The sequence below is a fragment of the Callorhinus ursinus genome, unplaced genomic scaffold (genome assembly GCF_003265705.2).
Source record: "Callorhinus ursinus isolate GAN/ISIS: 27379988/994484 unplaced genomic scaffold, GSC_fseal_2.0 scaffold19, whole genome shotgun sequence".
In the NCBI taxonomy this organism is placed as follows: domain Eukaryota; kingdom Metazoa; phylum Chordata; class Mammalia; order Carnivora; family Otariidae; genus Callorhinus; species Callorhinus ursinus.
In genome coordinates, this window is record NW_027397081.1 from 14590548 (window position 1) to 14606004 (window position 15457).

The 15457-nt window shown below is 49.7% G+C and overlaps 1 protein-coding gene across 1 annotated transcript in view; it reads right to left on the bottom strand.

The window, feature by feature from the left end:
* TMPRSS13 (transmembrane serine protease 13) overlaps nucleotides 1-15353 on the bottom strand; it is a 64746-nt gene extending 49393 nt beyond the window's left edge. Inside the window, exons 1-3 of the mRNA XM_025893759.2 lie at nucleotides 15201-15353; nucleotides 14687-14763; nucleotides 5126-5220 (exon numbers count right to left, since the gene is read on the bottom strand). Coding sequence (XP_025749544.1) covers nucleotides 5126-5220; nucleotides 14687-14742 — 151 coding nt within the window. The 5' untranslated portion in view covers nucleotides 14743-14763; nucleotides 15201-15353. The remainder of the gene's footprint in view (nucleotides 1-5125; nucleotides 5221-14686; nucleotides 14764-15200) is intronic.
* Between the last annotated feature and the right edge of the window lie 104 nt (nucleotides 15354-15457).

Here is a 15457-nt window from a genome sequence, read left to right on the forward strand (position 1 = left end):
CAGGAGGGAGGCCAAACACCACCAGGTGAGACCGCTGAATTCTCCAGAGCTATGCTCATTAATTTACCACAGAGAAACCCAGGGGTCACACAGTCTGGAATTTTCTCATCGGCATAGAAATGAATTCTCTCCCCAGAAGCAAACCCTCAGAAAACCAACGGCTCATTCAATGTAAAGGGAATCCCCACAGGACAATGGACAAAACAGGCTCTTCAGCCTTTAAACGTGTGTCCCTCGTCCCAGGACTGATCAAGCCAGACCCTTCTAGAAAGATTCTAGTACTGACTATACACTACCTTCAGGCTCTGCTTCTCAGTCCCAGGGAGACCTGGATCCCACGCTGCCAACCTCCTTCCTCACCGACAAGTTCTTCCTCCTGTTGGCACACTGACCCTCCCGCAGCCTGAAGCCAGCAGTCTCTTGATTTGACCTGAGACGCGCTGATTTTCTGGGTTAGCCCTCAGAAGATCCTCTTGTTTGCTTTGCTTACCAGCGCTAGTCCATGGGGGCGCCTCTCTCTCCTAGCTTCTGGCCCTGGGCCAGGTCACCTGTCACTTTCTGCACCCTGAGCGTGTATAGTGACTTCGCCACCAAGTCTAGGGTTAGTGGCAAGGCAGGTCTCGGGGAATGAGCTCTCAGTTTGGGCAAAGTCGAGGTGGCGTCCCACCTGTACCACGCACGTAACCCTGGGCAGATTTAACCTCGTCAAGCCTCAGTCCCCTCGTGGGTAATCAGGGCTACTCACCACAGTCTTGTGCATGGGTGTGAGGATTAAATGAGGTGATGCCTAGCAGGTGTCTAGCACGGCACCTGGCTAGCGGTGAGCACTCAGCCCATGTGACCACCACCATTGCTGTCACTTCGAATGCGGCCCAGCAAGGGTAGTTGTTACCTTACACCACGCTTCCCACATCCTACGTGCCCAGCACGTGCTTGCGACCCAGGGAATCGGCACGGAGCGCCTTGTGCACGACTTGTTTCATGCACACGTGCTGGTCTGACCAGTGTGGATTCGAGATCGGAGGGCAGGAAGGAAAGCAGTGTGGTGAGGTGGGGCCTGAGGCCCAGGTGTCAGTCCTGCCCCTGCTGCCTCCCAGCAGCGCCACCCCGGCAGGCTACCTAACACCCGCCTTCCGGGTTCTTCCACTGAAAAATGAGGAGGTGAGAGAGGAAATTGACCCTAATATCTTTTATTTTACCCAAGGTATCCCAAAGCTTTGCGTAGCAATGGGTAATCAAGTAAAAAAAAAAAAATGAAGGGGATATTTTATATTCTTCTCTTGTAATACTAAGTCTTGGAAATCCCGCGTGTATTTTGTACGTACAGCACATCTCAGTTCAGACTAGCCAGACTTCAGGTGGTCAGTAGGCGCAGGTGGGAAGGAGCTACCACCCTGGACGGTGTAGTTGTAAAAATTAAGTGAGTAATGGAGATAAATTGGTCGGCTCCCAAGTGAGTGTGTGGTAACTGTTGGTGTTAGCGCTTTACTTGAAATGGACAGCCCCTGGGCGCTATTTGAATAATTGTGTCAAAGTATTTTTTAATCCTCATTTTTGGACATTTGGGGAATAATATGCAGTCAAACTGCCTGGGCTGGTCCTACCTCTGCCACTTACTAGCTGTGTAGCCATGGGCAAATTACTGAGCCAGGCTGTGCCTCAGTTTACTCCTCTGTAAAGGGGGTCAGAAGAGGACTTCCATCACAGGGCAGTTGAGGGGATGAGATGAGGTCGATGAAGCGTTTAGAAGACCGTCTACCACACGACAACATAATGGGAGGTGTGATGGTTCCATGTTTGTTTTAAAAAATCGGAGGATAGAGGAAAGTTGGAGGAAAAAATGGATCCATTGACACCATGGAGTCTTTTCCGCCCAAACGACCACAGCTGACATTCTTCTTCAGTGGTTTCTTAATAAAACATGGGGCCCCACCTAGTTCCGCTCTGGGTGAGATATAAAGTGCATCTCCCATCCCCCCCAACTCCCCACTTCACTCTCCTCTTCTGCCCTTGAAATCTCTGCCCCCAGAAGCCAAGTGCAGATCAAAGAACATTCCCACGAACGTGAAGAAAAAAGCAAGGAAACAGACTTAATGCTTCAAGGCAACACTTCTCCGGTGTGCTGTCCAGTGACAGTCTTACGGGTGAGCAGTACGACAGCTTGTTTCCACCAAACGTCAGTGGAGACGGAACTGTTGATTTGGTCGTAGCCCCGCACGGTGGCTGTGTGTGTCTGAGATGGGGCACCACCACCTGTGACAGGCCCAGGGCCCTCTCTCACCACGCTGGACAGCCCGAGTGCACCTGGGTGACCCGAATATGAACAGAGAACATGTGTCCCTGATCACAACCCCTCCTGCTGGGCCTGAGGCTCCCACCAAGGGCTCCAGCCGCTCTCACACGTGAGAGTGTGCTTATGAGAATCAGCCAGTAAAATTGCTAAAATGCGGGTTCGACTGGGTTGACCCTGAAAGTCCAATTGAATAGCTCTGGGGACACCCAGGAATCTGCACTTTTATACATGCGGCAGAGGATCCGGATGCTGGTGGTCTGCAGCCCAATCTCTGAGAAATCCTGTAATGTGAGGATGATAATTCTCTTTGCAGCTCACTGGCATCTACAGACACTAAGACCGAGCTAGATTCAGTGATAGCGACAACCACAATGAGGGAGCGGGAAAGGGGGAAGCGGCCCCATCCCTCTCCCTGAGTGTGTCACCCACAGTCCCCTCCTTCGAGGCCCAATGTCTGCCTTCAACCCCAGCACAGATGGCACCATTCACTGTTTTTAAAATGCTATGCCTTGGGGTGCCTGGGTGGCTCAGTCAGTTCAACGTCCAACTCTTGGTTTCGGCTCAGGTCATGATCCCGGGATCCTGAAATGGGGCCCCGCGTGGAGCTCTGCGCTGGGCATGGAGCCTGCTTAAGATTCTCTTTCTCTCTCCCTCTGCCCCTCCCATCTCCTGTCTCTTTCTCTCCCCTCTCTAAAAACATAAAATGAAAATTAAAAAATAAAATGGCGTGACTAACACATTACATTCCAATGATAATGGAAAGAAATATTGTATCTGGAGTCAAATCTTGACTTTGCAACTTAATTAGCCGCGTGACTCCAGGCAAGTGTCTTCCCTCTTTGAGTCTCAATTTACTCATGTATGAAGCAGACACAATGAAGCCATTATCTCTGGGGATTGCTATGGCTATGACATCCGATCATGTACGTGAACAAACTTAGAGCAACACCTCCTGCATCGTAGATGCTCCTTTTATTTATTCAACAACTATTTATTGGGTACCAATATGTACCAGGCTCTGGGCCAGCTTTGGGGGCACAAAGATGACCTGGGGGAGACACCTTTGTGCAAGGTGTCCTCCAAGCGCTGGGTGAGGCAGGGAATGGCTCCACTATGAGACAGAAGAGAAACTAAAGGTAATTTGCTATGCATCCACAGGTTGGGGAGTGGCCCATTGAGACCCAGTTGTCCCCTCTCTGGGGTTGGCCACGGAAGGGACATGGTCATAACCCTCAGCCGCAGTCCCAACTAAAGCTAGTCTTCAGCAAAACTCAAATCTGCTAAGCGAGCCTGGGGATGAGAGAGCCTGGTCAGGGTGCAAACTCTTGCCTTAATGCACAGCAAAGACCCTTAGTATGTTTTCGTGCTAATCATTCCAGTTCTTGAAATTTCCTCTAAGGAAATGATCTTAAAAGGAGGAAAACTTTACACATGAAAATGATACACCGGGCGCCTGGGTGGCTCAGTCATTGGGCATCTGCCTTCGGCTCGGGTCATGGTCCCGGGGTCCTGGGATCGAGCCCCACATCGGGCTCTCTGCTCAGTGGGGAGCCTGCTTCTTCCTCTCCCACCCCTCCTGCTTGTGTTCCCTCTCTCACTGTCTCTCTCTGTCAAATAAATAAATAAAATCTTAAAAAAAAAGAAAATGATACACCAATTCCCAGAAAAGTTATTTAACCATTCTATGCCTCCACTTCCTGCCCATAAAGTGAGGATAATGATAGTTTTCACATCATAGTTTTGCTGAGAAATTAAGCAGGATAATTAGTGAAAAAAACATTAACACAATGCTCAGCACTTAGTGTTAGCTATTAATGTCAGCTATCATTTGATAATATGGAAAATACATATATATCATATCATGTAGGATATACATATGTATCATATATCCATACAATTATGTACAATGTATCATATGCATCTCACATATGCATGGATACATACATATACACATATATATATAATCATATACAAACAGGTATCATATATATATATATATATACACACACACACACGGGATATAATATGAACTAAAAAGCCAAATACAAATTATATATATGGTACAAATAAAACCATGTGTATTTTTTTAAAAATAGCTCCTGCTAGCAGTGCCCACCAGCAGCTCCGCTCATTTGCAGAGCCAGGAAAGACAGTGGCGCAGTCTGACCAGGAGACTTGACCAGGTACAGGTCTGCCTGATTTGGAACCTCCAAGAGCCTTGTGGGCCCTGGAACCGGGTCTGCCGCTGCACCTGTCAGCAAAGCTGACTCACAGTTCTGCCCACTGCCGAAGACAGCCTGCAAGAAACCCAGTCAGAGCTCCTGGGGATCTCAGCAGTTTGCCCTACAGCCCGATCACAGTGGCACTGGGGTGGAGAACTGGCCGGGGGTTCGCTCCATCCGCAGAGCAAAACCAGTGGCCCCATCTGGCAAGGGAACTCAGTGCACAGTCTTCCTGTTTGGCTTCCTAAGCAACAAGCCATCCAGGTCTTGGGTCCATTCTGCCCCGCGGCCGGGACAGAGCAGCTCATTCGCAGCCCCAGCTGCTGCTGAGTACGGGGCCCAATACCACCTGGCTAGGAAGCCTGACCAGAGAACCCACACAACCACACAGCCCATCCTACAGCCTCGCACGGGCAGGGACCCAAACCAGTAGTCCTACGCATCTGTTCTCAGCCAGGAGCACCACCCCCCATTGGAATTTATTTGATGTTTTCTTCACGGCTCTGCTGGGATTATAGGTTTGGGGTTGGGGGGGAGGGAGGAAGACCACAGAGGTTAAGTGCTATTCTCATCACTCAAATCAAGAGTAGGTGTTACCAGTATGACTCACCGTTGTTGATAGTGACTTTGATCACCTGGCTGAGGTAGTGTTTGCCAGGTTTCTCCTCTGTGACGTTATTCCTTCTCGTCCTTTCCAGACTGTCCCTTTTGGAAGGAGGTCATTAGGTGCGGCCCACACTTACGGGGTGGGGAGGGATGCTCACCCTTCAGCAAGGGTGAAGTGTTACATAAATGATTTGGAAATCTTCTCCACAGGAGATTCATCTCTTCTCCTGGTTGGGATTTCTCACATTTTCTTCAGTGTCTAATCATTGTTATCAGCCAGAGGGTAACTCCCACACAAGCTATTTCACCACGACCTGAACTGGATCTTCCCATATCTAACATTTTTTGGACACTTATTATGTACCATGCACTATGCTGGGCATCTTTTGCGTATTCTATTTCACTTCATCCCTGCAATACCCGTATGCAATGAATACTATTCTACCCACTTCACAGATAAAGAAACAGAGACGCAGAGAGTTTCTCTACTTGGGAACCCTATTGTATTCCTGTGTATGCTTTGCACACCATACCCTAAAAATTGGAGTGAATTTCCATACATTCTTTGCCCACCCAGGTTCTGGGCTGCTAGATGAGTCCTGGTCTGAATCCTCTCCTTCACACATCGCTCAGCCTCTCTCTGAGGTGACCTATCCAGTCTCTCTCTCTCTCTTTTTTTTGGGGGGGATCTTTTTTATTTTATTATGTTATGTTAATCACCATACATCACATCATTAGTTTTTGATGTAGTGTTCCATGATTCATTGTTTGCGTATAACACCCAGTGCTCCACGCAGAACGTGCCCTCCTTAGTACCCAGACCTATCCTCTCTTCCCTGCTAGACCTGGTTATGTAAGTAACTGGGCGTTCACGTCAGCTTGCCCCAGAGCCCACCCACCCTAAAATCCAGTCCCATGATCTCTCATGGTTGCCTGAGCTCTGGAGCACAGATGGCAAGACCCTGACCAGGAGAGCTAAGCCCCAGGTCATGAGGGGTCATAGTCCAACACCGCTGCTCACATGGAAAGTTCCCTCCCTGACAAAGGACAAAAACAACACCTCACACCCTATGAAGACCTGAGAGATCTAGAAGACTGTTTGTTTCACACTCTGAACAAAATCCCCCACCCAGATGTTAAAAGGCGAGAGAGCAGGGAAGGAGTTGAACATGTAGAGGCCACTATGGTTGGAAAAGAAACCAAACAAGACTTCTGGGCGGTTAACCCACCCGCTGCCATGACAGCTCCTGGAGGAGCGCATCACTCAATGGCAGATTCGGCCAGTTTGGGAGAGTTCAACCACTCAGTGCTCAAGATTTTACTTCTCCTCACCCCCCACCCCTAGGTCTCAAATTGGGCACCACACAATAGGGTAAAAACAGGACTTAGGGGCAGAATCTTTTTTTTAAGATTTCATTTATTTATTTGAGGGGGGGTGAGAGAGAGAGAGCACAAGGGGCAGAGGGAGGAGAAGCAGGCTCCCCACTGAGCAGGGAGCCCCACATGGGACTCGATCCCAGGACCCTAGGATCATGACCTGAGCCAAAGACGGTTAACCACCTGAGCCACCCAGGCGCCCCAGGACATGGGGGCAGAATCTCATCCAGTTTTTACAGAAGCCCTTGAAGGATGGAGAGACAGGAATTTATATCCTCACTTTACCATAGGAATTGAGACTTAGAGATGGAAAGTGATTCGCCAAACATGGTATAGTGAGTTGGCAAGTTATCTGACCCCACCTTGGGCTTTTCCACATATTGGTTTGATGGACGAGACCAGGGTCACTGCCATTAGCAAAAATCAAGTAGAGGCAGCAGCTAATAGTGCCTGGTAAAGATGTGGGTGAAAATTGTTGGTTAAAACAGTACACAGAGTTGGGGATCATTCAGGAAGACTAGAATGCCTAGTGTTCATCAGGGAAGGCTCTCCGTAGACAGTGTTGGTTATTCTGCAGGAGGGTAGAGGAGGCAGACAGAAGGCCAAATGGGTCCACACTCCCAGGACATGGATCTCCTCTGTCTAACTGCCATCGCCTGGAGCTCTGGGCCTAGTGTGGGGCCCCATGGAAGAGCCACTTGGTGGCATGTGCCTGAAACCCATTCGGATCAAGCACTACAGACAGCAGAACTGGAGTTGGAGTCCCAGGAGGGAAATCCAGAAACCTCAGTGGTCGGCTTCCAGGCAGACAGGTGTCTGAGGGTTGGGGGCACTTGGCCTACCACCTAGCACAGAGCCACATGAAATGTTTCTTGATTTGAGTTAGGTGCTCCTGAAAGGGACGGAGGCAGAGAGGGTCATTCTCCCAAGATCACATAGCCTATAAGTGGCAGACGTGAGATTCAACCCAGGCCCACAGAGTATTCAGCACTTAAGCCTCAGGGGCTCATCCTCTCTACCCTACAGTCTCTTGCCCCAAGGATCACAAAATAATGTCATTTTCTCATCCTATTCCCCGTAACTTCTGACACAATGTCGGCCACACAGTAGGCTTGACCAGAGCTTAAAGGTCTGCCCTAACCCTGAGCTCAGGGGGTTTCCTCGCTAAACTACATGCCACACTGGGCAGGAAATGCAAGGACGGGGCCTGCAAGGGAAGCGGTGAGGAAGGGCGCCTGGATGCTGAGCAATGGCCATGGGCTGGAATTGGGGTAAAAGGTGGGGAGATGGCACATATGCTCTTCAGCCACATACATCCACATGGCTCATTCCCCACCTCCTTCGGGTCCTCGTTCAAATTGCCGAACCTACCAGATGAGGCCTTCCCTGACCCCCCTATTTAACTGCAACACGTGGATGGCTCAATCGGTTAAGCATCTGCCTCGGCTCAGGTCATGGTCCCAGGGTCCTGGGATCGAGCCCCACGTCGGGCTCCCTGCTCAGGGGGGAGCCTGCTTCTTCCTCTCCCACTCCCCCTGCTTGTGCTCTCTCTCTCTCTCTCTCTCTCTCTCTCTCTCTGTCAAATAAATAAATAAATCTTTAAATAAAAAATAAATTGCAACACATTACCCCATTCCGTCTACCCTTTCCTTACTTAATTTTTCCCCATAGCATTTACCACCATCTAACAGACTATATATGTATCTAACTTATTACTTATTCACATGTCTCCTCCCAGCAGCATGAACCCTCTATGCGGCAGGAGTTTTGGCTACTTTGCCTAAAACGAAGCCTGGTACATAGTAGGCAGTCAGTAACTATTTGCCTAATGAATAAACATTCTCAGAGGGCCTTTCTCCGGGGGGAAAGGGAGCTGGGAGCTGGATGAGAAAGCCTTTGCTTTGGAAGCCGTCAGCCCAGCCCCCTCTTCCATAGGTCTCAGGGCCAAACACAGACCCCATCGGGGCCTTTCTTAGCATTCCTATTCATTTTCCTACCCAGGGAGCCAAGAGGCACCGCAGAATCATCACGGACCCCACCCTGGATGCTTCGGGTTCCAGGTCTCCCACAGGGTCCTCAGCTGCACCCAGACTCCTGCCAGCATCCTCCACCCTAGCTCTTTGCCTGGAAGCCCTCCAAGGGGCCTGTATAGCTGGAATTGTCCCACCTGCTTCCTTCTGTCTGTGGCTGGTTGGGGGTGAGGGGAGGAACATGGCATAGCAGAGTCAGACCCAGGCCACACCGTTTGCTGAGTAACCTTGGGAAAATCAGATAACCTGAGACTCGGTTTCCTCCTCCATCAAATGGGAAAGACTAGCAGCATACTACCCAGCACAGTCATGAATGCCAGATATCCTTTCCTCCTTCCTTTACAGCTAAACATCTTCCAAGGCAAACACAGTATCTTTTCCATCTTTGTATCCCGGTGCTTAACACAGTGGCTGACACATAGCAAGTACTCAATGGATGTTAGCAGATTTGAGCTACTGACCCAAGAGGGAGAAGGGACGTGAGGAAGATGTGGCAATTATGGACTCTGTCTCATCCAAGTGGGACATCAGCAGAGCTGAGTTACTGACCTCGGCTTTCAAGTTGTTTTTTTTAAAGATTTTATTTATTTGACAGAGAGAGAGAGAACACAAGCAGGCAGAGCGGCAGGCAGAGGGAGAGGGAGAAGCAGGCTCCCCGCTGAGGAAGGAGTCCTATGCAGGGCTCAATCCCAGGCACCTGGGATCACGACCCGGGCCAAAGGCACTTAACCGACTGAGCCACCCAGGTGCCCCTGACTTAGGCTTTAATATGCGGTGACCAGAATTGGCCCAGGGAGGAGAAGGGGAAAGAATGAAGTCCTGAGCTCAAGAACACGGTGCAACAGAAAGAGACTACTGGATTAAGAGCCAGAAGAAGTCTCTCATTAGGTGTTTGGACAGGGAGCATCTCCTGGGACCAGTGGGTAGGCAAGCATCCAGTACTCGCATGGAAACCCTTCTGTCAATTTATAAATGTGGACACAAGTAGTGAGCACTGTTAAGACTGTCATGAACCTCAGAGCATTTGTTTACCTCAGCTTTCTAAATAGGCTTAGAATTTCTATGAACTTGCAACATTAAACGTGAGTCACCCATTTGGAACTTCATACTGTGCATCAAAGTGTCGATAAAAATGGCATCTATTTTTGAACATCTGTTACTTAATCAAAGGATTCTTATGTGTTAAAAATTGATTTCCCAAAGCCCTATGAAGTGTAAAAGAAATAACTGCGCCATACACAAGAACTATAAAAAAAGCTGCAGAAGAAATGCCACTTTTCCCCTCATGGGTCCTGAGAATTTTCCAAGTGGGTTCCTTCGGTGTCCTGGGAGCTGGGGCCAGGGCGAGAGGAAAGGGTCGGGTATCGAAGGCAGGGAGGATGCTGGCTGCTGGACACCCAAGAGACCAGCAGGACCTCACGACATCAGTTGCCCACTGTCGGCTTATGAACAATAGTTTGGAAGAAGTTGTAAAGAGCACGAGCTCACTTGTTCTTATGTCCTCAAAGGTCAGATGGCCACAGAATGAATCTGAGGGTGAGGTGTGATTCTGCCATTGTCTAAATGAGCTCTTCCTCTCTGACTTTCATTTTCTCATAAATTATAAGAACTTCAACACCACCCTAGGAATGGAGCTTCCCTCTTCCGTGACCCCCTCCCACACAGCCAGCCGCCGGACACACGTGCACACTCAGCATCCCCAGTTGACCTCCAGTGACTGTTTCTCATACTTGTTGTGAATTCTGTGAAAGGGGAAAGGCCTTGTTTCCTGGGACAGAAGCAGGAGGACAGATGAATTGACCTCCACACAAGGAGTCCAGGATTCTATGGGGGCATCAGAATCTCGACCTGTGAGGGACAGGGGAACAGGTTTGTGGTTGTGAGCTGGTCCACGTATGCTTGGCCTGGCAGTGAATGAACAGGAGACCCGATCCAAAAAAATAAATAAATAACAAGGGTAGAAATATCCTGCATGTGTATTACACCATGGAGCTGATGGAACGCTTTCTATTTGAGCGGGTCCTTCTGATATTCTATCAGAGTTATTTATTACAGGTTTAAACCCCCTGAAAGTCCATGCACCTGATTAAGGACAGTGACTAATTTTTGTACTCCACAGCGCCTAGCCGAGGGTACTTCACAAACACCTGGCTTACCTTATTCCTATCGGCAACTTGATGAAGAGGTGTCATCCTCATTTCACAGCTAAGAAACCTGAGACCTGAAACCCAGTCACAGATGACAACTGACAACTGGGACTTTGAGCCCCTGGCGTAGGTCTTCCCAGCCAGCACTGGCCGCCCACAGAGCTCAACCTTTCAATACTCGAAACTACAAACTGAGGTTTGCCGGAGGGGTGGTGGGTAGGGGGATGCGTGAAGGAGGGCACTTGCCGTGAGGCGCACCGGGTGTTGTATGGAAGTGATGAATCACTGAATCCTACACCTGAAACTAATATTACACCGTATGCTAACTAACTGGAACTTAAAGAAAAACTTGGAGGAAAAAAAAGGAAAATTAATACTCGAAGCTACCTGTAATGCAAGAGATAACAAGCTGTTTTTACAACACGAAGTAATAATTAAGATTTGTCTTTAGGTGGGAGCCTCCCTCTGTCCTGGGTGGACCCCCTTAGTCATGTCAAAATAAAATAAGTGTGTGTCCTTCATCTTGGGCCAAGCCCTGGACATCCACGCTGCTCCAACTTTGCTGATTCAAGGGAATTAGCTGGGGAGGTTCTTCACCTGGGAACTCAAAATTTCTTCCCCTTTCCTCTAGGCTGATAGGCAAGACACCCTCCCATAGTCTTCATAGTTCCACAAGCTTCGCTGCTGTGGAAGGTCCAGCAAAGAAAGTTGAACTTCAATCTGGAGGCCAGGGTTTGGATTCTGCCATTAACTAGGAAATCTCGCCTCAACTAGTCACCTCCATGCCCTGAGTTTCCTCTTCTATTTAAAATGCAAACCTGGGGGCGCCTGGGTGGCTCAGTCGTTGGGCATCTGCCTTCAGCTCAGGTCATGATCCCAGGGTCCTGGGATCGAGCCCCGCATAATCGGGCTCCCTGCCCGACAGGGGGCCTGCTTCTCCCTCTCCCATTCCCCCTGCTTGTGTTCCCTCTCTCGCTGTGTCTCTCTGTCAAATAAATAAATAAAATCTTAAAAAAATAAAAAAATAAAACGCAAACTTGCCATTTTACTCTCCTGTCCCAAACCCTTCAGGGATGCCTATTGCCCACCCAGTTGAAATTCAAACAACTCCCTCTTCCCGACTGCATCACCATCTAAACCTATGAGAGAGAGGCATTCAGAGAAGGGGGTTCTGTCCCTTCTGAGCTCTTTTATGTTCAGCCAAGAGGGAGTCAGGCCAACAATGAAGGGAGATGGACATTAATTAGGTTCTGTAGACAACAGCCAGAAGGCTCCTCCTGGAGCTGGGGCTGGCCTCTGGTGGCCCCCTCACCTTCCACCTATAGCTCTCCTTGATCCAATGACTGCCAAGTGTCCTCAGGCAGTCTCCTTCTCTCTGTCTCCTTCTTGGGGTCAGTTCTGTCTAGGGCTCTTTCCCTGTTATGTGTAGCTCTGACACAGTGATCACAAGGCCTGGAACTTCCCCAATCACCAGTTCGGGGACAGAAACTACAAGTGTGCCTGTTACCACAATTGAGCATGGACTTCCTACCCTCCCAGAAATCCACCCTACCCGCCCCGGGGGGGGGGGGGGGGGCGGTGCCTGTTTAGAAGCATCATCCTGAGGACCAAGATGAAGTAAAGTGAAAATGAGACAATGCAACCATCCGGAGTTCAAAATTTGCCCTAAAAATTTCCCAGTATGGCCATGGGGACAAAGCTGTCTACCCAGCTCCGCCCACAGGTTCCCTGGGGTTCACCACATTCCCTCCACCCACAACACTCAGCCCTGAGCTGTTTCTCCCTGCCCCCCGCCGCCCCCCACCCAGTTCACTACACATTTGTCTTTTCCAAGAGCTCTTCCAAGATGAGAAAGGGCATTGTTTATATGGTAGTGAAAGCATGGGTTCTGGAGTCAGGGATCTGGACTGTAATCTTAGCTCTGCCACTCACCCAGTGAGTGACGCCGACAAGTGACTTACTTAATCCCTGACCTCACCGCTCCATCTGTAAAACACTGGTAACAAAGCCAATCTCATGGGGGTAGTAATAAGGATTAAATGAGACAATGTTGGGACACCTGGGTGGCTCAGTCAGTTGAGTGCCTGCCTTCGGCTCAGGTCATGATCTCAGGGTCCTGGGATGGAGCCCCACATTGGGCTCCCTGCTCAGCGGGGGGCCTGCTTCTCCCTCTCCCTCTGCTGCTCCCCCTGCTTGTACTGTCTCTCTCTCTCTCTCTCTCTGACAAATAAATAAATACATAGAATCTTAAAAAAAAGAGTGAGGGAGAGAGAGAGACAATGTTGGCACCTTCATCGGGATACCTAACATTAGCTGGTATAACAAAACTTCCCAAATCTCAGTAACTAGATACAACAAGAGTTCACTCCTCTCTCAAGTCACAGGCTCACACAGATTGGGTGTCTTTACTGAATAGCTGCCCTCCAAGAGATGATTCGGGGACCCAGGCTCCTTCCATCCCCTTGGAGTCCTCCCCTGGACCCCCGCCACCTGGCTCACAGCATAACAAAGACAGAGTTAGAGGCCAGGCCAGAAAGTAGCACCCATCAATTCAACTTTACATCGGTTAAAACCCAGTCACACATTCCACCTAACTGCAAGGGAAGCAGGAAATATAGCTGTTACGAATACCAGAAATCATAGAACCATAGTGTGGACTTTTTAGAACACGGAGAATACATTACTGAATACAAACCACAGTAAACATACGAATTTCTTTTTTAAAAAAGGTATCATAATCATATGTTGGACATAATTCCAGTTCTGAGTGCTTTCTATGAAGCAGCAAGCTACATGAGGACAGCCTATATTCAAACTCAGGCTCTGCCTGAAAAAAACGTTAATCTATGTTAGCCATTGTGATGTTCTTATCTTAAACCAGGAAGGCTGATTTATGCACTTAAGAAGGTTTTTCAAAAGTGCCATGTTCCCCAATCTCTAAGTATATACTTCTGTCTGGAACCCCCTTCCTCTCCACTCATCACCCCACTACCTCCCACTCATCCCTATCAGCTTGGATGTCACCTCCTCCAAGAAGTCTTCTCTATCGTCTACCCCCGTTGGGGTCGAGTGCCTGTTTCCTGTGTCCCCACGCTAGTGTGTACTTCCCTTCCCAGCACACTTCTCACAGCTTATTAAAATCTCTCTTTACTTTCTGTCTCTAGCTAAATTGTAAGTTTCTTGGGGGAAGGGACCTTGTTCTGGACACCATTTTATCCTCAGCTTTAACACAGTATCTGGCCCAAACAGAGTGTACAGACAATGTTTGTCACATGAGTGAATTAAGAAATCTGACCCTCGGGGCGCTTGGGTGGCTCAGTCGTTAAGCATCTGCCTTCGGCTCAGGTCATGATCCCAGGGTCCTGGGATCGAGCCCCGCATCGGGCTCCCTGCTCTGTGGGAAGCCTGCTTCTCCCTCTCCCACTCCCTCTGCTTGTGTTCCTGCTCTCACTCTCTCTCTCTCTGTCAAATAAATAAATAAAATCTTAAAAAAGAAAGAAAGAAATCTGACCCTCCTTCAAAACGGCAATGAGGTAAGACTTTTAAACTCTTATAGCCCAACAACAAAAAAAAGAAAGTAAAGCGTAAAGGCAAGTTCAGCAAGAAACTGCACAGTGTCCTCCTCCTTCAAAAGGTCAGTAGGAACTGAGAAGTCATCTCAAAAGGTGGCCCCACCCCTTGGGTCATGCCTGGATACCTCTGAGCAATTGGCCACACTCTTATAATCTTTCAGTTGAGCAACAGAGAGTGCAGAAAACATTCTCACACATTACAAACCCTGGAACTCTTTCTCCCAGCTGATCGGAGGGTGTGGCAACAAGAGCTGTCCCCTTAAGGGGGGCTCCGACTGACCCTGTGTCCTGTTGGGCCTGCGTATACCACTCTCCACTATCCACGGAGCTGGGGCATTCCCTGACCTTCACTCATCATCATCAAAAAGTGTGGTCTTCCTAGTCCTAAAGTAGACCCTTCGACCCCCAATAGGACCCCCTCCTCAATACTCGCACATACTCTGAAGCAGGTGTCACGGTGCAACCAGAGTGAAGTGGACACAGCGTGTCTCCCATGCTCCCACATCTTCGGTGCACCTGTAGTGAAATCTCGGATGAGTCAAGTGATATTGGAGCGTGAGTAACCGATGATACGCTACCCAGTTCTCTAAGAATGCTATTACCCAGCGGGGGCAGGGGGGGTGGGGAATAGCTCTAAACGTGAGATTTCAGGCAAGTGAGGGAAGCCAAAAGGAGCTGAGGGAGGTTGTGGGCACCCTTCCAAAACTATTAAGTCAGAGATGGGACTGCCTATTCTACCGTTGGTTTGGCTCAGAGCCCCACACCGAGGTACTAGGGCAACACCAAGCGTCACACACGTGACCTAGCATTGTTCCCTGAGCGCCTGGGACAATCTCCTTCCCCAACTCCGAGCTAGCGGCGGGCCTTGGCCACAGCTCCAATCCCAACCCTATTCGTCGGGCAAAACCAGCTCTGATACCCGCACACCACCTTCTGCACCACCGCCACCCCACCTGCCCAGGCCTCTTTGACGCGATCACAGCGTGGGTGCCTTGGAAGCCGGGAGGGGTTGGTCAGAACCCCGCCCCCGGCCCGTGACGGCCCGGCGCCCACCGGGCCCCTGCATCCTCCCCATTCTCGGGGTGGGGTGGCCAGCGCTCGGCAGTGGGCGCTCGGCCCCGCACCCGTATGCGGACGCTCGGCCTCGGGGGCGGGGCTTCTCAGGGCCCCGCCCCCTTGACGTCAGCCCTTGCGGGGCGTGGGCGGGACT